At 38.4% G+C, this 23,658-nt stretch overlaps 1 protein-coding gene across 2 annotated transcripts in view; it reads right to left on the bottom strand.

Moving 5' to 3' along the window:
- DCC (DCC netrin 1 receptor) overlaps positions 1-23,658 on the bottom strand; it is a 1,296,534-nt gene that overhangs the window by 255,602 nt on the left and 1,017,274 nt on the right. For both annotated transcript variants that reach the window (XM_059881088.1, XM_059881089.1), the window contains exon 13: positions 10,200-10,341. In XM_059881088.1, the coding sequence (XP_059737071.1) occupies positions 10,200-10,341 (142 nt within the window). The remainder of the gene's footprint in view (positions 1-10,199; positions 10,342-23,658) is intronic.

Genomic DNA, 23,658 nt, shown 5'->3' with positions numbered 1-23,658 from the left:
ATGCCTGACTCATGGAAGGCACAAACAGAAACAACTGTTGGAAGGTTTATTAGAGCAAGTCTTAGCACTAAGGAGATACTAGGTTATAATACAATACCCAACACCATCAGCAAGGCGGTGAATGGATGCTTTTAAACATAAAAGCTTCTTTAGCTGGCTTGTGCTCCCCCTGACCTGTCCCTTAATTAGCATGGCATCAATCTGATATTCGTTAACGTTTTGCACCCTTTCCTGGGTACTGCTGTTGATTCCTGAGGCAGAAGGAGTACAGAGCTGTCTGGGAAATCAGAAAGCTCATACGAAGAGAATTTGGGGAAGTACTGTTTACCTAATCATTGAAGCTCATGAGTTTCACGGTTGTCTCACCTGAAACAGTTTAATTTCATCAAGAATATACTCTTTTGTATTTAGAAGAAATTTGACTTCATTTTTCTTTGAAATGGATGGACAATTATGTCAACACTATCTCCAATGACTGATGTGGAATACCATCTTTGATGGTTAGTTTTATATGTAAACTGGAGTAAGACTAAAGTCCCCTCAATCAAACACTTATTGTTGCTGGGAAGGTATTTTTGTAGATATGACTCAAGTCCATAGTCCATTGATTTTATATAAGGGATATTATCCTAGATAATTTGGTGAGCCAGATTTAATCAGGTGAAGGATCTTAAGACCAGACTGAGGCTTCTCTGAAAAAGAAATTTCACCGTAGGAAGCAGCTTCAGCTTGAGAGTTCCAGCTGCTTCTCCTGATGGCCTGCTCTGTCAATTTTGGAATTGTCCAGCCAACCATCACGATCAATTAAGTCAATTCCTTGCAACAAATCTCTTAGTATATATCTCCACTGATCCTGTTTCTCTGGTCAACATACCTTGACGAACATGTCAACTTCTTACATGCAATATTTTGACACATAAATGGAAATCCTTCTGAATGCTCTATACTCTGTCCCATTCATTTGACTTTATAACAAGTGATGCGTTTCATGCAGACTTTACTGATTTTAACATAACTTAACTAAAATATAGAAAGGGCTTCCCTGGTGGCTCAGATGATAAAGCGTCTGTCTGCAATGCAGGAGACTTGGGTTTGATCCCTGGTTTGGGAAGGTCTGCTGGAGAAGGAAATGGCAGCCCCCTCCAGTATTCTTGCCTGGAAAATCCCATGGATGGCAGAGCCTGGTAGGCTACCATCTGTGGGGTCGCAAAGAGTTGGACACAACTAAAATATCTTACTATAAAGCAGATACACAAATTTCTCTTTATAATTTTGCTAAAATTCAAGTTACATATTTTGAGTTTAGGCTCTATCAGTATCATTAACTCAGTTTTGAGTAAAATGAAAGCTGACTAATAGCCTGAATAATAATTTGAAGTAACTATTAAAAGGCAGTTAAGAGACCATCCATTGTTTCCCCAATGGAGCCTCACCTGGCACCCCCCACCCCACCCAGCTACTTATCAGAATATATTTTCTAACCAAACACAGTAAAGTAGCTTTTCATATCTTTCTATGATATCAGTAGTGAAGTTTTAACCCTCTGTACAGAGTAGTACCCAGATGATCCTAAAAATCCTGCCAACTTTTCTTGTAATACTATATTTTAGCTTAACTTTTTAAAATTTTGCATTTTCTTCTAGAATATTGCTGTGGAATCTCACTAATAACACCTAGAAATTTTAGTATAAGAAAACATTTAAAGATATATACAACATTCCATTATTAAAAGAGATTGTAATGCTTAGTGAAACAGCCCATCTAATGCTGTTCATCCAACCAAGTGATCCTATAAATAAAGCAAGTATATTTCTGGAATAAGAAATTCACCAAGGGAGGGAATCCACTCCAACAGTTTTGCTGGTTAAATAAAATTATTCTTGAGATTACATTGAATCTGCTTTACTGTGGTTTTACCTACAGATAATTTTGAGTTTTACACAGTGGGGTTAAAAAGAAGTTAAATTCCACTTTCAAGATATCTTTACCCAAGTCTTCTGATCTAAATTCAGTGCCTTCAGTACCAGATCTTTATCAGCAGAATTAAACCTGTGACTCTCTTCTAGATTAGGTAAGTGAAGTACGCAGCGATAGGCAAAACCAGAAATGTGTGCTTTTCAGAGTCAGTCTGGACACTCCCCTGAATTCTAGCTTGCAAAAGTTCCTGCTTCTTTGTTGTGAGGGGTACTTGGCCAGACGAGTTTTAGATGGGCTATGTGTATTCATGTTAGTTGCTCAGTTGTGTCTGACTCTTTTGAGATCCCATGGACTGTAGCTTGCCAGGCTCCTCTGTTCATGGAATTCTCCAGGCAAGAATACTGGAGTGGGTTGCCATTTCCTTCTGCAGGAGATCTTCCCAACACAGGGACTGAACCCGGGTCTCCTTTAATCTCACTTTCTCATATATAGTTATTAGGTAATAATACCTGCATTTCTATCTTAGGGTGTTCTTTTGAGAATCAAATGGCAAAACTGCTTTCACAAATAATTTATAAAATTAGACATTTGATAGACATAAAGATACCTAATATTTGCAAATTATTTTCTCATTTGAAACACTCCAGTGATGGATGATGGATAGATGGATTCATTCATTCATTCATTCACTGGAGACGGGATAGAAGGAAACCAATCTGTAAGCAAAAGCTATTTTCTGTGTATATTTCTCGAAGTTGTTATCTGAGATGTGTTTTCAGAGTTGGACTAATGAAAGTATTAACTAGGATTTTAAACCTAAATAGGCAGGGGAGTTTTGACTTAATCTCTTCTAAAGTTACTTAATTCCTTTAGCCGCCAAGATAATTTTCGATTTTTATTATTCAATATATATCTCTTTCCATCTCTGAGTTATTTCACTGTTCCTTTACATACTCACACAACCGCATAGTCATTGCCTATGGTCAATAACATATTACTGATAGCTTAAGAGTTAAGAATACAGGTGTTCAGTTTAGGCAGAATTAGATTCAAATTTTTGCTTTGCCACTTACTAACTGCATGACCTAAAAAGCTTACTAGCCATCTTTCTTTGCCTAAGATTTCTCATCAATAAAACGGAGTCTATGAATAAAAAATTATTACAAAGGTTACATTTTAAAACAGACAAAGCTTTATTTTCTTATCATGGATATTTTTTTAGCTATACTGAGGTATACTTAATATACCAATTGCTGTGCATAGTTAATGTATACATTTTAATGAATTTAGACCTAAGCATAAACTATGATACCACCACTAGAAATAAGGTAATAAACCTATATATCACTTCCAAAAGACCCCCTTTTTCCCTTTGCTCTTTTTTTAGTGGTAAGAACACTTGGCATGAGATGCCTTCTAAACAAGTTTTTAAGTGCACAACACAGTATTGTTAACTGTGGGTGCTATGTCGTACGGCAGATCTCTGAAACTCATCTGTGTTGCAAAACCTTAATTTTATACCCATCGAACGACTCTCCATTTTCCCCTCCCCCTCTCCCCTGGCAACCACCATTCTGTTTTGTTTCCATGACTTTGAGTTTTAGATACTTCATGTATGTGGAACCATGTGGTATTTACCCTTCTGGGACTGACATTTCACTTAGCGCTGCATCTCCAGCCCAGCCATTTTGTGGCAAAAGGCAGGGGTATTTTTTTCTTTTCTGTGATAAAGCTGAATAATATTCCATTGTGTGTACATAGCACAGTCTCTTTGCTCATTTGTCAGTGGAAATTTGGGTTGTGTGACTACTGTTGTAATGAATATGAGAGGGCAGCTATGTCTTTGAGATCCTGACTTCAGTTCTTCTGGATATGTACTCAGAAGTGGGATTAGTGGTTCACTGCAGATTTGCTTTTAATTTTTTTGAGGAACCTTCATATTGTTTTCAGCATAGGAGCAGTTGTCAAATTTGCTATTGCTGTTATGACTATTATAAATGTTAAAGCTGTTTTTAATATTAATGATCATTTACAGATTCATACAACAGCCAGATTCACTCACAATACAGTGAGCTAAAGATGATAACACTGGATAGTTCAAGGAGCACATAGCTAGGAATTAGAGCATCTGTGATCTAGTTGGGATCTATACCTTTAGCTAATAGTGGATCTTAGCAATGTCACTCATCAAGCCTCCATTACCTCTTCAATAAAACAAGGGCTTTGGATGAGATGAATTGTGTGTTTTCTGTTCTGTTTGTCAGGGACCTAGAGTTCAGTCTCAGTCTCTATAGATCTAACTCATGTCTCTTGTGTCTTCTGCATTGGCAGGCTGATTCTCCCACCAGCACCACCTAGGAAGCCCTATCTAAGTAAACAGGCCTTTGTCACAGGAGGACTGGGGCTGTGTATCAGTCTGCTCTGTGTGTAGTGCACTGGGGGTGGTGGTCTGTTAAGAACTATCTTTTCCAATTATTATGGTCTTTTGGAATTCAAGCCCCATTACCTGCCAAGGCCAAGTGTTCAAGGGGTATGCATACCTGTGCGGGCTGTGCATCCCCACTGACTTTAGCGAGGTAGCAGGAAAGTAAAAAAATAAAAAACAAAAAACAAACTTGCTTTCTTGTTTCAGGAAGGCATTAAGGAACATGACTTACTGCATGTGCCCATGGGCTTCTGCAGCAGAACACAGGAGTGCCTTGACCTGGGTTGGATGGGTGGGTGGTGTGTGTGTGTGTGTGCATGCACACGCACACACGTGTACACAGCCTCCTAGCTGCTTCTGCTTCTAAGTATGTGTGCAGAGCTAAGTCGCTTCAGTCTTTTCTGACTCTTTGAGACCCTATGGACTATATCCCGCCAGACTCCTCTGTCATTCTCCAGGCAAGAATACCAGGGTGGGTTGCAATGCCCTCCTCCAGGGGATCTTCCCAACCAAGGGACTGGACCCAAGTCTCTTGTCTCCTGCTTTAGCAGGCAGGTTCTTTACTGCTAGCGCCACCTGGAAATCCCTGCCTCTGAGTATAGCTTTATTCTAGAAGAATGATATAAGTAACGATGCTTTTCTTAGTTGTTAAAAAAGATATTGCTGAAAGTAGATTGTCTTCTGCTTGTTTCTATCTCCAATAATAAATGCCTTCAAACTCTTAATTCCCCAGTTCTATTTCTACTTTCTTAGAATTTATGGTCAAGAGATGATGTATTATTCAAAGAATATAATTTCCCTTTATTTCCCTAATGTTAACCTTGTTACAAAATTGCTGTGCTATTGTTTCAATTTTTCAGTCCACAAAATACCAACGCATGCTTACCCTATGTTTATTCTTATATTGGCCATGAAGCATGAGAAAACTCTTATATTCAATTCCAAATAACCTTCTCTGAAGAGCACTCAAAAATGAAAAACAGGACTTTAAAATTTAGTTGACTTGGGTTCCCACAATAAAATTGATAGCAGTGATTTAAAATCCTTGTTATAACTCTGAATTACTTTGTTACTGCAGATGTCCCATTATCCTAGTAAAAAGCACACACAACAAAAAGCACCTGTCTAACAAACAGAACATGGTAAAAACCAATATTTGAGTTTCTACCCCTGAATATTTATATCATCAAAAGGAAGCACTCGGGCATTTTCAATTTTCTAACAGCCAAATCAATCTATTCATGTATTTTAAAGATACTGAAAACATGGGGGCAAATTCTGTACATTTTAAAGTGCTGAAGATTTATATAGAAAATCAATTACTTCCTCTTACGACACAGTGCATAGGTTACAAAATATATCCTGGGGACAAGTCAAAACCGCAGCCAATCTACCAGTGTGGAGTACTTCCTGATTCCCTGATGCTTTCTAGCATTAAAGACATTCCCACAATTCCCACAATTTATGTTCCCACAATGCAACATAAGCCAGGACTGAGGCCAGGACACAGAACAGAGGAGAGGAAGACGGAGGCTTTGCAAAACTTGTTTTTAACACTTCAAGAATATGAGGCTATCCTCTGGGTCTTTCTATTCTTTATCTTAAATTAAAAATGAAGACCATGTAACTTTTCTGCAATAAATATCAAGCACAGTTATAAAGATAACTGTTCAGATGATGTTTGCATCCTCAAATTCGTTTTATAACAATTAAAATGAAGAAGGAACATTATGAATAAAAGTTGCAAGTTTGGAGTCCAGATTCCTATGGGCCTATAAAGACGGGAAGGGGCATGTCAATAACAAGCTAACGAATTCATCCTGTTGCTTTGCTTTCGACTGGGATGATATTAAGCCAGAGTGAAAATGGGTTACCCTATGCTGATGAGAAGTGCTAATTGCCACATAGGTTTTAGATGAGTAAAGATGTAGGACTGAATTATTTTTGGATAAAGATTTACTAGAGGGTACAATTCAAAATGATTGTCCTCGAGAGGAAAAGTAATAACAAGAGTCTGTAATGAGTAAAATACTGTATACTTGGAACATCCAAATATAGCTTTTCCTGGAAGCGTGGTCTTAACAGATTTATTAAAGATCTTGAGATGAAATAATCCTGGATTACTACAGAGTCAATATCCAGTGAAGATATCCTTATAAGAAGGGAGGATACACAGACTCACAGAGGGAGTGACGCAAAGACGGAGGCAGATTTCTGAGAGATGTATCTCCAAGCTGAGGAATGTCAAGGGCTGCCAGCACCCACCAGAGGTTAGGAGACAAACATGAGACAGATTTTCCCGTAGAGCTTCCAGAAGGAATGACCTCTACAGAAACCTTGATTTTGGATTTCTGGTTTCTCCTGAACTGAAAAAGAAAATTATGTTGTTTCTGGCCACCACGTTGTGGTAATTTGTTATGACCCCCTAGGACTATTACAGCATCTTTGATAAGAAAAAGTCTAATTCTTGCTATTCTATACAGTGATCTTAAATGATTTTACTTTTTGTTGAGAGAAAATTCTAAACGTTTGTATATTTAGAGATTCAGAAGCTTGGCTTGATAATACTGAGCTGAATGTGTTAAATCCCATTTAACAACAACAACAAAAAAACATAAACACTAAACAATTCATTTCAGTAAGGTCTTTTGGACACATGGTTACTATTCTTAATTTATTTTCTTGACTAGCCCCTTTTTAGCTGTTCAGTGAGCACAGAGTCAGTCAGTGGTATGAAATCTTCAATCTTGGTAACCAAGTGTTATGACATTAGAGTCTTGATATTTTATTTGCTTTTCATTTTACATACATGGTTAAAAATACATATTTCACTGTTACACAGTTAAGCAATAATCACTATTAATATTTGGGTATTTAGAGTATATTATTCTAAATATTTTCTTCAGAATTTTTTTTGGTTTATAAATATGGACTCATGCTTAATATTGATATCAAACTGAGCTTTTCACTTAATATGTTTTAAATATTTAACATTGAATTTAATATGTTTACATTTCAATATTTGCAATAGATATACAGCATTTCATGATATGATTGTGTCTGAATTTTCTAGGTAACTGCCTATAGTTAGATACTTAGGGTCTTTTTATCTTATGCAATGGACATGTTTTTAGTTTAAAACTTTGCAAAAAAATATGTCTGCAGAATTGGAATAAACTCCTAGAAGCTGGAAACCTGAATCATATATTTACAGATACATACACACGTGCACTGGAGAAGGCGATGGCACCCACTCCAGTACTCTTGCCTGGAAAATCCCATGGGCGGAGGGGCCTGGTGGGCTGCAATCCATGGGGTTGCAAAGAGTTGGACACGACTGAGTGACTTCACTTTCACTTTTCACTTTCATGCATTGGAGAAGGAAATGGCAACCCACTCCAGCGTTCTTGCCTGGAGAATCCCAGAGACAGGGGAGCCTGGTGGGCTGCTGTCTATGGGGTCGCACAGAGTCGGACACGACTGAAGCGACTTAGCAGCACACACATGCACACTTGTATATAACACAAATCTCCACATTGCTTTCTGGAAAGATTCTGGAATCTTTCTGTACTACAAGTGGTATACAAAAGTTCATCTTTCTCATATGCTTTCCAAAACAACATATCATCATTCATTTTTATCTTTATTACTTTAATCAAAGGAGAATGCTAACTCATTTTTCTTTTAATTTGCATTTCCTTACTAATAAGATTAAACATTTTATTAGGCTTGTTGGCCATTTATAGTTCTGTAAATTGAATATCCATTTGTTAGTTTTTCTACTAGAATGTGCATATTTTAATGAATTATTTTATTAAAAAAAGAAATGTATACTTTAAATGCTTTTCATTGGAGAAGGAAAATCAATGATTAAACATGTTTCTGGGCTTCAAATTCCTATATCTATAGAAATTACACTAAATTTTTTTCAGCAAGATTTTTTAATTTTGGTGATTTCTTTTAAAGTAAACTATGTGCATGTTGTACCAAATATTCCAATGAGAACAAATGGCTCATTTCAATTATTTTACCTTCCAATCATTTTATCAGGTAAAGAGACATACTGTCTTGGCTTTCTTTAAGCTTTTTAAATGACATGGTGCTCGTTTTTCTTTTTAAAATAGTTTCTATTGGAGTAGAGTTGATTTACAGCGTTGTGTTAGTTTCTATGGAAAAGCAAAGTAAATTGACTATACAGATACCCCCTTCCTTTTTGGACTTGCTTCCCATCCAGGGCACCGCAGAGCATTGAGGAGAGTTCCCTGTGCTTGCAGAAAGCTCTCATTAGTTATCCATTTCATATGTGGTGCCAATGGCATGTGTGTGTCAACCCTAATCTTCCAACAGAGTGTCATAACTTCCATTTAGGAGATTTTGTCTAGATATAAAACAAGTCATGTGATTTTTGGAGATCTATTTTGGAAGCACACTCACCATCACATTACCATTTTATAGGCATAAGAGGCACAAATTTACGAGGAAAAACTAAGTTTCTATCAAGTCTCATACTGTAGGCTGAGCAAGTAGCTTAAATTGTGTGTGTGTTTTACGATTTCAGATAGAAATTTACTGAGTACTCTATACCAAGAAAGGAATAAATAAGGAATTACTTCTCATCTGTGATGAATGCTTACTTGGTTTTCTGCAAGTTATGAGCTTTAATTTGCCTGTTGTCATGAATCAAGTGTATGTGCCATGACCCACATGTTTAACTTGATCCACCGATTCCTGCCATTGCTATCTGCTTTGCTTCCCAAACCCTTTGTTCAACGTTCTCTTTGGTACTACAAAGCCTAGACCAAGCCATCCCCATTAAGTGCTGATAGGCAAGGAGAGAATTTCACACTTGTGCATTTACCGGAAGTGCTGGCTTTCCAGGGGACCGTCAGGAGGCAGAGAATAGTTAACAACCTGTTGTGGGCTTACTTTGACCAGTGACAGACAAGAGAGAAACAGCTCATACTTTCTATCCAGCCATCCACACTGGGCCCCAGTAGTTCAGTGGCTTCTGAAACCTCCTCTCTCCTACCCCGCCCCTCACCCCCAACAGCCTGCAAGAACAAGCTGGCTCTGGGTTTGTTCTAACTGTGGCCAGTTCAAGAAGTCATCATTTGATTTATTTTCCTCCCTGGGTCCCTTCTCTTGTTCCTTCATTCTTGCCTTCCTGGGCTTGTCCCCTAAATGCATTAACTTGAAGGCCTGACTTAGTCTCTGTTTTCCCGGAATTGGACTGACATGTATTAATGGTTCCAACAGTTAAAGGAAATATATGATTATTCATCTTATATATATATCAAAATTATCTTAATACTATATGGAAATTGGGTCCAGTTTTCAGGAAGAATTTTAACCCAACATGAATTTTACCAATATTGCTACAGAAGTGAATTTACTTTTATACTTATGGAAAGTAGAATAATTGTTCTTTTCATTCCCCAAACCACTCCTCGCTCCATTTCCCAGCCTCATTCTCACTCCTGGAGTTTGGGCAGAGAAGGCTCAAAATGACTTAAACTTGGAACCATGTGAAATGACTTAAACTTGGAACCATGTGATTACATGATTTTAAAAGTTATTAAACAGTTAAATGTTATTTGATGACAGAAATTGTTGAGTTAGCAATACTAATATGGATAAGAATTCAAAGATATATTTATTAAAATGGTGATATTGAAGTAAACATGTTGTGAAAGCATTACAGGGAATCAAGTCAAAAATATAAAGTTATTCTTGTTCAGACCAGTACATGCCACCTACCAGGAGAAAAATGAATGTTCCTTTGAAGTGAGAGTATGTTTTACTGCCGAGGCATTTGATTCACCGAAACCTTCTAAGACCACAGCACGTGAGCACTGACCTGTGAACAGGTACCAGAGGTTATTTGGCTCCAGTGTTTCCATCTCACCCCTGCGGGTTGTCTTTCTGTGCCGAATTTTATAACCAGTAATAAATCCATTTTGTGTTCCTGATGGAGGAGGCAGCCAGCTTACTTTGATACTCTGTAAAATAACAGATGTAAATTACATCATTAAAGAAAGGAAGAACAACAAGATGGGGTCAAAGAACTGGCCCAAACCTAAGTGCAAATAAGGCAGAAATGCAAGAAGTGTCAGAGATTATCCCTCAGAACCAAGTTAAATCCATTCTTATAGCTGTGTGTCTGATTTTGACAAATTTACACAATTCATTTGATTGATTATATACATCACTATCTCTCTACTGCAAATGCCACGAAAATGACAATAAATATTCTAAATGGTGTAAAGCCATAAGGAAATAGAAAACAGGCCACTAATGCATGAGAAATATTAACAAATTTTTAGAAGTTACAGAAGAAGCAAAGTATTGCAACTGAGCCAAAGGAGAAAGATGACATCTACATACCTCCTTAAAGATATTAATGAAAACAAGGTGATCAGCATGACAAAATTCAGGGAAGACTGGGAATTATTGCTTCCTGAGTACCTTAGAAAGCAGGACTAAAGCACAATTTTGAGATAGAAGATGGATTGAAAATCTTATCACATTCAGCAGTCAGTCAGCTAACCCTCCCTGAACTTGGTGTAGCCAGGAGCTTCATTTTCTAGGGATACTGAAACAGAAGCTACAGATTTAGGGACACCAGACACAGAAGAGAACAGAGATAAGGGTGAGAGTTAAGTCAATGACATGAGTCATTCAAGTCTTCTTCCTTCATCTGATATCTAGAACAATGGCAACCAGGTGTACACTTCCCAGACAGAATATCAGATAATTGTTCTCTAGAGAAAATTGAAAAGAATAAGAGAAAACAACAACCAGGTCCCTAATTAATCTCCCAACAGTGAGAATCTCACATAATAACCCCCACTCATGCACTAGAATTTGCACTTCATAATCACCTTTAGAGTACCGCATTTTTATGTAAACTGATGATTCTTGACTATCAGACATTGAAACAAACCTTTGGCATAAGAAGCATTAGTGTTTAGAGCAGAAAAAGGATCCAAAGAACTGTCATTGATACCCTAATAATCAAAGAGAAGATACTGACTCCATAAATAGTGTAAAAGTATAAAAAAATAAAAGATTTTTAAAAGCCTATGACATTCATAATTTGGTTGCATAAATTAAATATGCAACAGATAAATTGGAAAATAAATTAGTAAAAGCCTCCCAAAATTCAGTGGGGAAAATGACAATCAAGGGAAATAGGAGAGAAAAGATAAAAAATAGGTGGTTTAGTTCATAACTTCAGCTAGTGAGATAAGAGGATGAAGGAGCAGGATAAAGAAAAGGCTAAAAATTAGCGACAAAACAAAGCAAAACAAAACAACAAAACACCAAATCTTCCTTTCAATAAAACCTTTGCAGAACTGGAAGATTGAGACCTCATTCTGAAAGGGATTATGGAATATCTAACATAATAAATGAAAAGAACCACATTAATAAATTTAAAGAATCATATTATATGAAACATTAGAGAATCATGGGGAAGGGAGGATCCAACATCTTCCAGAATGGATGGGAGAAAAAAAAGAAAAAAGGGTATATAAATTATAATCAGGAGTAAGAATAGCATCAGATTTCTCAAAAACAAACAAAAAACATTTTAAGATTGAAAAGAACATTTAAACCTAGAATTTCATGTCTAGTCAAATAAACTATGATGTGAGAGGGAAATATAACACACATGTATGTACACATACTAGTATAAGTATAGGGATATTTCGGATATGAATGGCTTCCAAGATGTCCATCTGTGTACCCTTTACCAGGAGGCTAATGAAGGTATGCTCCAGGAAAGTGAGAGGCAAACTAAGAAAGGAAAAGATCTGAAATCCCACAAATGGAGAATCCAAAACAGAAAGAGAAATATGGAATTTTCAGAAAGGTAGTGAGGAAAACAGCAAGACTGGGTTTTAAAGAACACTAGTCAAAAGAGTTGTACTGTATAATTCCATTGATATGAAGTTTCAGAATAGACAAAACTAGTCTACAGTAATGCACATCACAGAAGCAGCTGCCCATGGTAACTGCACTGGAACACCTGGCTGGATATGGGTACAAGGAAGCGTCTTGGGGTAACAAAACCGCGTCATAGTTCAAGTTTGCTATATGCGTGAATACAACTGTCAAAACACATTGTTACGGGCTAAATTTTGAACTCCTCCTAACCCACCCTCCAAAGACCCCAGTTCATACGATGATATCCTAATCGCCAATACCTCAGAAAGTTATTTAGAGATAGGGCTTTAAAATAGGTAATTAAGGTTAGATGAAGCCATTAGTGCGGGCCCTAATCCAACATGCCTGGTATCACGACAAAAAAAGACTGGAACACAGATACACACTGAGGACGATCACATGATGACCCTGGAAGAAGACACCCATCTACGAGTTAAGGAGAGAGGACTCAGAAGAAATGATGCTACAATAAACCTTGATCTTGGACTTCTAGCCTTCAGAACCGTGAGAGAATAAACACCTATGACTTAAGCCACTTAGTCTGTGGAATCTGTTATGACAGCCCTAACAAATGAATACACTCATGGAACTGAACATTTAGGATTTCTGCACTTCACTTTTAATTATACTTCATCCAAGGAAGAAGGAATAGAAGAAAACAAGGAAGAAGAGATGGAAGGGAAAAGGAAGAAGGCTGAGGAAGGGAAATGGGGTGTATGTGTGCTGAATCCTGACATCATAATAATGTAGTCAATGATCTGTAACACTGGTGAATTGAAATTAGGGAATTAAGGGCCACTAAAGGCACATTAATGAGAAACATAAAGGTACATGCCAGAAGAAATAACAGCTAAAAGTGATGGATATGGGAGCCGGAAGGAATGAGAACAGTCTGGAAACAGGTAGGGAAGAATCTAGTGGTCTTTGTTACAAGCCTCACTGATATTAATTAACCTAAAATAATACATATGTAATATTTTGAAGAAATTTTAAATTAATTTATAAAACAAACACATAAAATTGTTCTTTTAGACCAATCGAAAAATAAATGATCATCAGAGGCAAAAATCCCTGAGTTGGGAAGATCCCCTGGAGAAGGAAATGGCAGCCCACTCCAGGATTCTTGCCTGAGAAATCTTATGGACATAGGAGCCTAGTGGACTACAGTCCACGGGGTTGCAAAGAATCGGACACAACTGAGTGACTGACGACTAACTAACTAAACTCAATGCCAAGGAATGGATTTCTGAACCCTTGGTCCACAATCCCAGGACCGCCTAGCAGAGACACAGCAGTGTGCTCCAGCGATATGGGAGCTTGAGCCCGTTCTTCCAGATCTGTTACAAATTAGCTTGCTCTCTACAAATGATTCAGTTTCCGTAAAAAGATTTTAAAAAGTCACAGCTATTTGCTCAGCATTAAAAAAAAAAAAAATTCAAAGAACATGCCAGCTAGAATCAGTTCTCATCATTTGCAGTAGTTATTTTCTGTAAAGGTATTGCAGACACGGAATTTGAACAATACTGTAATATTGTTCCCAGGTAAAATACAAGTTCAGGTTCTACTGAGACTTTGGTGACACATTTTTGTCAACTCATCAATACCTCACCTAGTTTCATATGCGCTCCTGTTTAATGGCACCTTATTTAATATCATCACTGATGCATTAACATTGAACTCACAATCAAGAGCGCAACAGTGCACAGCTGAACAAAGCTCATCTAATACATGTATTTTCTCCATAAGGCACACTGCAGCCTTTATGCACTTAGGGACACTCGACAAGGCTTCAGCATTACACTTGGGGACCATTTTCATCAGCAAACTTTCCAAAAGAAATCAATAAATAAATGCCCCAAAGTGCATTTATTTGACCACAAAAGAGACACTTGGTTACAACATGAGAACTGAAACAAGACGACAGAGCATCTCCTTGTTCAGCCTCAGCTGGGAAAACGTGTTCCTGGAGACACAAAGTTTTCACTGATCCCCATAGGTGCAGTGTGCAAGTCTACAGATGACTGTAGAGACACTGTGGGACAAATAAATTTTAGCATGTAGGTGAAATTGCAGATATAGAGTCTACAAATAATAAGGATCAAATACAATGATATAATTGTATTCCCATCTCTTTTCAGAGAGAGATGGGAATACCAGACCACCTGATCTGCCTCTTGAGACACCTGTATGCAGGTCAGGAAGCAACAGTTAGAACTGGACATGGAACAACAGACTGGTTCCAAACAGGAAAAGGAGTACATCAAGGCTGTGTATTGTTACTCTGCTTATTTAACATATATACAGAGTACATCATGAGAAACACTGGGCTGGAAGAAGCACAAGCTGGAATCAAGATTGCCGGGAGAAATATCAATAACCTCAGATATGCAGATGACACCACCCTTATGGCAGAAAGTGAAGAAGAGCTAAAGAGCCTCTTGCTGAAAGTGAAAGAGGAGAGTGAAAAAGTTGGCTTAAAGCTCAACATTCAGAAAACTAAGATGGCATCCAGTCCCATCACTTCATGACAAATAGACGGGGAAACAGTGGAAACAGTGGCAGGCTTTATTTTTGGGGGCTCCAAAATCACTGCAGATAGTGACTGCAGCCATGAAATTAAAAGACACATACTCCTTGGAAGAAAAGTTATGACCAACCTAGACAACATATTAAAAAGCAGAGACTTTACTTTGCCAACAAAGGTCTGTCTAGTCAAGGCTATGGTTTTTCCAGTAGTCCTGTATGGATGTGAGAATTGGACTATAAAGAAAGCTGAGCACTGAAGAAATGATGCTTTTGAACTGTGGTGTTGGAGAAGACCCTTGGGAGTCTCTTGGACTGCAAGGCGATCCAACCAGTCCATCCTAAAGGAAATCAGTCCTGGGTGTTCATTGGAAGGACTGATGCTGAAGCTGAAACTCCAATACTTTGCAACCTGATGTGAAGAGCTGACTCATCTGAAAAGACTGATGCTGGGCAAGATTGAAGGTGGGAGGAGAAGGGGATGACAGAGGATGAGATGGTTGGATGGCATCACCAGCTCAGTAGGAATGAGTTTGAGTGAACTCTGGGAGTTGGTGATGGACAGGGAGGCCTGGCGTGCTCTGGTCCATGGGGTCGCAAAAAGTCAGATAGGACTGAGCAACTGAACTGAACTGACAATGATATAATAAACATATTAATAATTACAGAAGAACTCAGCCATATAAAATTAATCTGAATATTTAAGTTGTCAGAATATATTTGAAAGAGTATGGCACTACTGAAAGCATTTACATCACCCCGGCTGCTGCAGCTGCTGCTAAGTCGCTTCAGTAGTGTCCGACTCTGTGCGACCCCATAGACGGCAGCCCATCAGGCTCCCCTGTCCCTGGGATTTTCCAGGCAAAAGCACTGGAGTGGGGTGCCATCGCCTTCTCCTTACATCACCTCTATTGTTTTTTAAATATAGGAAACTAAGCAACATTTTTGCATTCTTAATAATACATGTTACTTTTTTTGCACATATTCTAGACCTGGAACTGGTCCAGTCACCCCACATATCTACATGAGTTATACTTTTTATCCTCACAATGACCCAGTGAGTTAAGGTCTATCATTATGGCCTTTGTACAATCATGTCAACAGGGAGATAGAATGGTTAAGTAGCTTGAAACCATGAGGCAGTAAGTGATGGAGGCAGGATATGAACTGAGATAATACCAGTTTGAAGCTGGGATTCTTTACTATTTAATGTTGCCTCTCGAGGGAGTTCCAAAGGCTGAGAGCCTAACTCATTCAGTTATTATTCATTCAAAATATATTGACTACATCTCTGCTGTGTTGCAAGCACTAGCTTTGGGACTTTTATAAATCATGATAGTATATTCATTCTGGCTGAGGAAATAGAGATATAAACTCATAATGAAAACAAAGTGCTAAATAGATAATTCCAGAAAATACAATGAAAGTATAATAAATGGAGAAGTTAATTCTGTGTCATGTGGTCAAGAAAGACTTGACAAACAGCCCATCCTTTAAATGTGAGATTTATGGAGGGGATAGATAAGATATTTAAGATAAAGTGAATACTGAGCACAAGTTCAAGGGGTCATGACAATATAGAGCCTCTTCAAGTGAAGGTCAAGTAACTACATAGTGGCTAGAGCAAATGGGACATGTAGGACAATGTAATGGAAAGGCAGATTGAAACAAGAACAGTATTTTAGGCCATGCTAAGGAAAAACATGGTTAGATCAATGTGGTTACGGCATTGGTTAAGTTTTGGGGAAGAAACTCATGAATAAAATAGCAATATATTGTCCTCGGCATCCAAAGAAACATAGCCTTAAGTATGTGCATGCACACACACACACACACACACACCTTTCCTGACTCCGTCCACACACACATCCATGCACATGCACGGATGTGTTCTTTGCTCGCAAATGTTTTAGATAGTAGTAAAGAAAACCAGATTGGATGAAGAATTATGCCTTATATTTATACTCCACTATACATCTATTTTTTATTTTTCAATGCCTCAAGACAGTCATGGCTGATATTTTTACCACTTTGCAATTTCATAAAGGAGATAATTGTGTTAAATGAATGTGCAGGAGTCACACTGTATCATCACAGGACGATTATCAGACTATTGAGTCTAATGTCCTTTTTATTATTTCATACTAAAGTAAATAACCATAGAGCCTCTACGTGGAAATTCTAATCACCTTGATTATTCTAAAAATACTATTGTGAGGAATAAAAACTGAATTTAAATAATTAGTTTTTAATATATCCAATAGACTTTTGCCTTAGTAGCTCTTGGCAAATCAAGAAGGGTCATTTTCTAAGGACTAAAATCTGTTTTTTAAAGACAAACTTAAATTCAAATAGAAAATTTAAAAAAAAATTAAGATCTTAGACCAAGAGGTAAAATCTTATGAGTTCAAGTTAAAGCTTTGCTATGACTTTGTTGAGTGACCTCTCATAAGTCTTATAAATGACCACATATTGAAAACAGGAGAATAACTGTGTTTAGTATTTCTAACAAATGATTGCAAATCACTTGATAAACTTGGAGATTTTAATTATACTAATGATTACATGAACAATACTTAGTGACAGACAATAATTTTTCTTTATAGTATTTGAGGAACTTGCAGTGATTGTGTAACTTACTCTCACATGACCAATACCTTAGTATCAATGTCAGGCAGCAACTAATTAATAGAATCCATTATATGCTCTGGACACCAGGAGGCAAACCCCTTAATGGTTATTATTCATCTTTTGAAATAATTTCAGCTTTTTAATTCATTTTCATATGCTAAGTTTATTAGCATCTTTTATACTTTCTCACTGATTTCAAGCAAGCAGCAGCAGATTGCAAAGATCAAACTGTTCCTGCATAGGATCTTCTGCAGATGACATGCCAGGATGTCCCAGATTATACTGTATTGGGAAGTTAAATGAAAGTGGATTTTAATGCCCGTCCCCTCACCAAGCCACCTAAACCTGTCACAACCTGGTCTTCACGGGCAAGACTGGTAATGATTTTTATTAAAAGTACTTAAACACATGACCTTCGACTTTTGAAAAATCAATTCTAGGTCCTTTCATTACTTGAAGGGAAAAAGTAATCCTTTTCAGTGTTGCTGTGTTCTATCTTGAGTCAAGCATTAATTTCATTTTTCAGATTTGGAAAAAAAGAACCACAAAACTGAACTTCTCCAAATCCCTATATCCCTTCATTGATTATCACCAAAATGAATCTGTTTACAAGTGAGAATGGTGGAGAGCAGTTAGGCTTATTGATTTAAAAGAAAGGATTTTCTTGGTCATTATCTCCTAACTGTCTGAGATAACCCTGTCCAATTTGGTGATGTGGTTATTATCCTTCTCAGGGACTCCATTAATCCACTCCTTAATTCTTTCTTCACCCTAGATGTGCATAAGTAATAACTAACAAAACGGAAAAAAAATTAGATAAGCTCATGACTCCACCCTCAAATTTTTTTTTCAGAGGCTACATTCACAAATTTCTGTTTTCAATTCCATATATCATATTGCAAACCTACAACTGGCCTCACTCTCTCTAGAGTGAAGTACAGGAGAAGACTAGCCCCTCTTCAAACATGTTCAGTAGTAGAGAGCCTTTTTTTTGTCAATTGAGTATTTACTAAGGATTTGCTTAGTGGGACAACAAAAAAAGACACATTGAAAAATAATGTTAATATAAGATTTCCATCATCAAATGTCTATTTCATGAAGGACACTGTACGAAGGTGGGTCTACGATGATGGAGAAGACAGACTGGCAGGTCTTGAGGATCCTAGTCTGATGAAGCTTGGACGAGGAATCTGGCCTCAAGGTGGGTTGAGCTATGAGCAGAGATGGATCAAGAGCTCTGTTTCTTGGGAGTGGGTGTGAAACACCAGGGATGATAAAGAGGCTACAAAGCAAGAGTTTCTGCTGAGACTTTGAAAAGTCTAAGTTACAAGTTTGGTATAAGACCTTAAGCAGCAGGATACAAACTAGATTAGAGCTGATAATGACTAGGTTTTAGAGTTTTGAGCAGAGGAGTCATATTTATTGAGAACATACAATCCACAATCACTAAGAAGCAAGTAATGCAATATAACTTTGAGAACAAACTACCTTTACTCTTGTTTTACATAAGAGATTAAGAAGCTTGCCTAAGGTCATATATTTAAAGCTAGACAAAGCCAGGATCTGAACTCCATTCTCTCTATAAGTTCAAACCCACAGTTTTTCAGCATTATACTGCACTGTCTTCAGCAAAGTTGTGGTCTCAGAATCTCCTGTGAGTCCACCATCTACTTTTTAAAACAGATTTAATGCCCGAGGAGAACACCCCCTTTTTTTCCCTTAAGTTGTTTTATCTGGATAGCACTCTTATAGAAGAGAGCTGGAGGGTACCATATGAAGATCTTTGCAGCAAATAAGAACACCTTGACTGAAACACAGCAGAAACCTAAGGATCTTCAAATTTAATTCAAAGTTATTTTTAGACTCTGCCCCTTGTATCTCTTCTGTATTTATGGGAATGTGTTGAATCTCATGTGAACTTCCTTGAAGAATGGAATATGCTTTCAGTACTCATGAGGCTCTACAGATTTTATTAGAGAGAGCCCATCAACACTTCCAAAAACCCTATTTTCATTGTGTCCCTGACCTATCCCCTTATTTACATTCCCTCTGCCTCTGTCTTAATTCAGAACATAATTTACAATGGCCCAGAACACAGACATAGCTAAGTAACTGATCCCCACGCCTCAGGGTCACACTGCTCACATCCATATTAGTCACCTTCCTTATCAGTCAAGGAACCACTTAAGCTCTCTGGGCCTAAGTTTTCTCATCTGCATTATGAACTAATAACAGTACCGACCTCAAAGGCTTATGGTATGGGTTAAAAAAAAAAGACAGTGGGAACACAGAACTTCCAACAGATTAGAGTGCTGGTGCACATAATCATGCAGGAAATTATAAATACTTTAAGGGAGGAAAGAGAAAAGAAAAAGAGCAAAAGAGAAAGAGATTAAGAGATAAGGAGGCAACACATGAATATTTGTGGGGTAAGGGGGTGGGTGGGATGGATAGGGAGACTGGGATTTACATATTTATACTACTGGTATAAAATAGATAACTCATGAGTTTACTCCATGTTCGGCTGCTAAGTCGCTTCAGTCGTATCCGACTCTGTGTGACCCCATAGACGGCTGCCCACCAGGCTCCCCCGTCCCTGGGATTCTCCAGACAACAACACTGGAGTGGGTTGCCATTTCCCTTTCCAGTGCGTGAAAGTGAAAAGTGAAAGTGAAGTCACTCAGTCGTGTCCGACCCTCAGCGACCCCATGGACTGTGGCCTTCCAGGCTCCTTTGTCCATGGGATTTTCCAGGCAAGAGTACTGGAGTGGGGTGCCATTGCCTTCTCCGACTCAATGTTCTGTGATGACCTAAATGTGAAGTAAATCCAAAAAAGAGGGGGTATATGTATATGTTTAGCTGATTCACTTTGCTGTACAGCAGAAACTGACACACTATTGTAAAGCAACTTTACTTCAATAAAAATAAATTAACAAATAAAAATTTTAAAAAGATAAGGAGACAGATAATAAAGAAAGGCAGGGGAGGATTGGTTCATGATGGCAGAGTAGAAGGACATGTGCTCATCTTTTCCTGCAAGAACACAAAAATCGCAACTAGCTACTGAACAATCAATGGCAGAAGGGCACTGGAACACAACAAAAAAACATATCCCATGTCCAAGGACAAAGGAGAAATGGCAATGAGATGATAGGAGGGGTGCAATCATGATAAAATCAAATCCCATAGCTGCTGGGTGGGCAACCCACAAACTGGAGAACTGTAATACCAAAGCAAAGGGACTGGGAATCCCCGGGGGATTTGACTTTGAAGGCCAGCAGAACTTGATTACAGGACTTACACAGGACTGGGGGAAACAGAGACTCCGCTCTTAGAGGGCACAAACAAAACCTTGTGTGCACCAGTACTCAGGGGAAAGGATACGTGACGCTACAGGAGGCTGAGCCAGACCTGTCTATGCATCTCCTGCATACGTATGGGTTGGCAGTGGGCTGCCGCGGGGCCAGGGACGCTGGCAGCAGCAGTCCTGGGAGGTGTGTGCTGCTGTAAGCCCTCTTGGTGGTGGCCATTGGCCGTACCATAGAGTCTGTAGACTCCAGGACTGGGTCGCCCCAGAACAACTAACAGAGAGGAGGCACAGTCCCACACATCAGCAGACAATTGGATTAATGATTTACTGGGCAAGGAAGGCCCTGCCCACCAGAGAAAGACCCAGTTTTCCCCACAGCCAGTCCCTCCCATCAGGAAGCTTGCACAAGTCTCTTATTCTCATCCACCAGAAGGCAGACGGAAGCAAGAACTACAATCCCATGGCCTCCTGAATGAACACCACACTCACAGAAATTTAACCAAAATGAAAAGAAATGGCATTATATCCCAGATAATGGAACAAAATAAATCCCCAGAAAAACAAGTAAATGAATTGGAGATAGGCAAAAACGGCAACCCACTCCAGTATTCTTGCCTGGAGAATCCAAGGGACAATCCCATGCTGTCTATGGGGTCGCACAGAGTCGGACACGACTGAAGAGACTTAGCAGCAGCAGCAGCAGCAACCTTCCAGAAAAAGAATTCAAAATAATGATCATGAAGATGATCCAGGATCTCAGAAAAAGCATGGAGGCAAAAATTGAGAAGATGCAAAAGATGTTTGCCAAAGACCAAAAATGTTTACAAACAGAGATGAAAAAGGCACTAGAAGGAATCTATAGCAAAATAACCAAGGGAGAAGAATGGATAAGTGATCCGGAGGACAGAATGGTGGAAATCACTGCTGCACAATGGAATATAGGAAAAATAAGGAAAAAATAAAACAGCCTGAGAGACCTCTGGGACAACATTAAACACATCAACATTGTCATTATAGGGTCCCAGGAGAAGACAGAAAGGACCCCCCAAAAATATTTGAAGAGATAATAGCTGAAAACTTCCCTAACATGGGAAAGGAATTAGTCAACCAAATCCAGGAAGCTGGGGGACCTTCTGAACCCAGGGATCAAACTCAGGTCTTTCTCATTGCAGGCAGATTCTTTACTAGCTGAGCCACCAGGGAAGCCCAAGAATACTGCAGTGGGTAGCCTATCTCTTCTCCAGGGGATCTTCCTGACTCAGGAATCAAACCAGGGTCTCCTGCATTGCAGGCAGATTGTTTACCAGCTGAGTTACCAGGGAAGCCACATAGGGTCCCAGGCAGGATAAACCCAAGGATTAACACAATGAGACACAGAGCAATCAAAATGGTGAAAATTAAAGACAAAGATAAAATATTAAAAGCAACAAAGGAGTTCCCATAAGTTACAAGCTGATTTCTCAACAGTAATTCTGCAAGCTAGGAGGGGATGGCACAATATATCCCAAGTGATGAAAGGGAAGATCCTGTAACCAAGAATACTCTACCCAGCAAGACTCTTGATCAGATTTGATGGAGATATCACAAGTTTTATAGACAAGCAAGAATTAAGAGAATTTAGCGCCACTAAAGCAATTTTACAACAAATGCTAAAGGAACTTTTCTAGGCAGAAAGCATAGTAATACTTCATAACCCCCACTTGACTTCATATTCCAGGATGTCCAGCTTTAGGCAGTGGGATTTTAGAATCATGCCTAAAGACAGCACTTGTTCTGTAGCTTCATCCATTAATGTCAACTATTCCTCGCACCTTTACATTAAATATAAGTAAGCAATCAAATGTGTCATAGCACTCTCAGTAATGTACTCAAGTATATATTATATAAAGTAACAAAGTTTTATCATACAAATATTTTCCAACCATCTCCTTAAAATGATTTTGTTATATTTGTGCTTTCCCTATAAACCTCGGAGAAGGCAATGGCACCCCACTCCAGTACTCTTGCCTGGAAAATCCCATGGATGGAAGGGCCTTGTGGGCTGCAGTCCATGGGGTCGCTAGGAGTCGGACACGACTGAGCGACTTCACTTTCACTTTTCACTTTCCTGCATTGGAGAAGGAAATGGCAACCCACTCCTAAGCCCTTCTTCAGGATGTAAATCTTTAACGCCAATTGCAATCATTAGAAATGTTTTCTATTTCATCCACAAACATTTTTATTTACTCTTTGTCCTCCTGTTGATAACTGCTCCCCAAAGCTTCATGTCAGAGTCATCAATTTCTTCTCCCTTGTGCCTTTTCTATGCCTTTCCAAGTAAACACCCCATAAAGGTTTAGCAAAAGAATGTAAAATCGATATTTGTAGGGAAAAAAGTACCACCCTTGTTTAATCACACAGTCAGTCCCATATGCTGCTTCTGACTTTTTTGGTCTGCATCAATACTTTGATTAACGATCATAAAATCCATGAGAAGAGAAAACTTTTTAATCCTTTGTCTCTCTACATTGTTAATATCATGGCAAATACAAGGAAGGCAGATTTATTTTGAATCATGGATATGAACATCTCTTGAATTCTTCATCCTTTGTCAGAAAACCAACAAATTAAAGAGAGGCAAAAGGAAGTAGGGTAGGAAGGAGAAAAAATAGCACATTTAGTAACATTGCTCAAACGTGGACCTTCTTATTTGTGTGTTGACACGACAATTTTTCTTCCAAAATCAAAAGGGGCCCTGAGAAAGGTAAATCACCCAGCAACACTTTTTAAACTCCTTTTCTTCCATGAATATTTGTTGAGCAATTTATTCTGTAGAATATCAGCCACACTTCCTATTGTAGCCAGTTGAATTTTTAGGCAAAGGCCATAAAGAAGAGACCTTGAAAACGGTGGAGGAGGGCAGAAA

Source organism: Bos taurus, chromosome 24 (genome assembly GCF_002263795.3).
Source record: "Bos taurus isolate L1 Dominette 01449 registration number 42190680 breed Hereford chromosome 24, ARS-UCD2.0, whole genome shotgun sequence".
Lineage (NCBI taxonomy): Eukaryota > Metazoa > Chordata > Mammalia > Artiodactyla > Bovidae > Bos > Bos taurus.
Note: the sequence above shows the minus strand (reverse complement) of the source record. Positions and strands in the feature narration are given on the sequence as shown.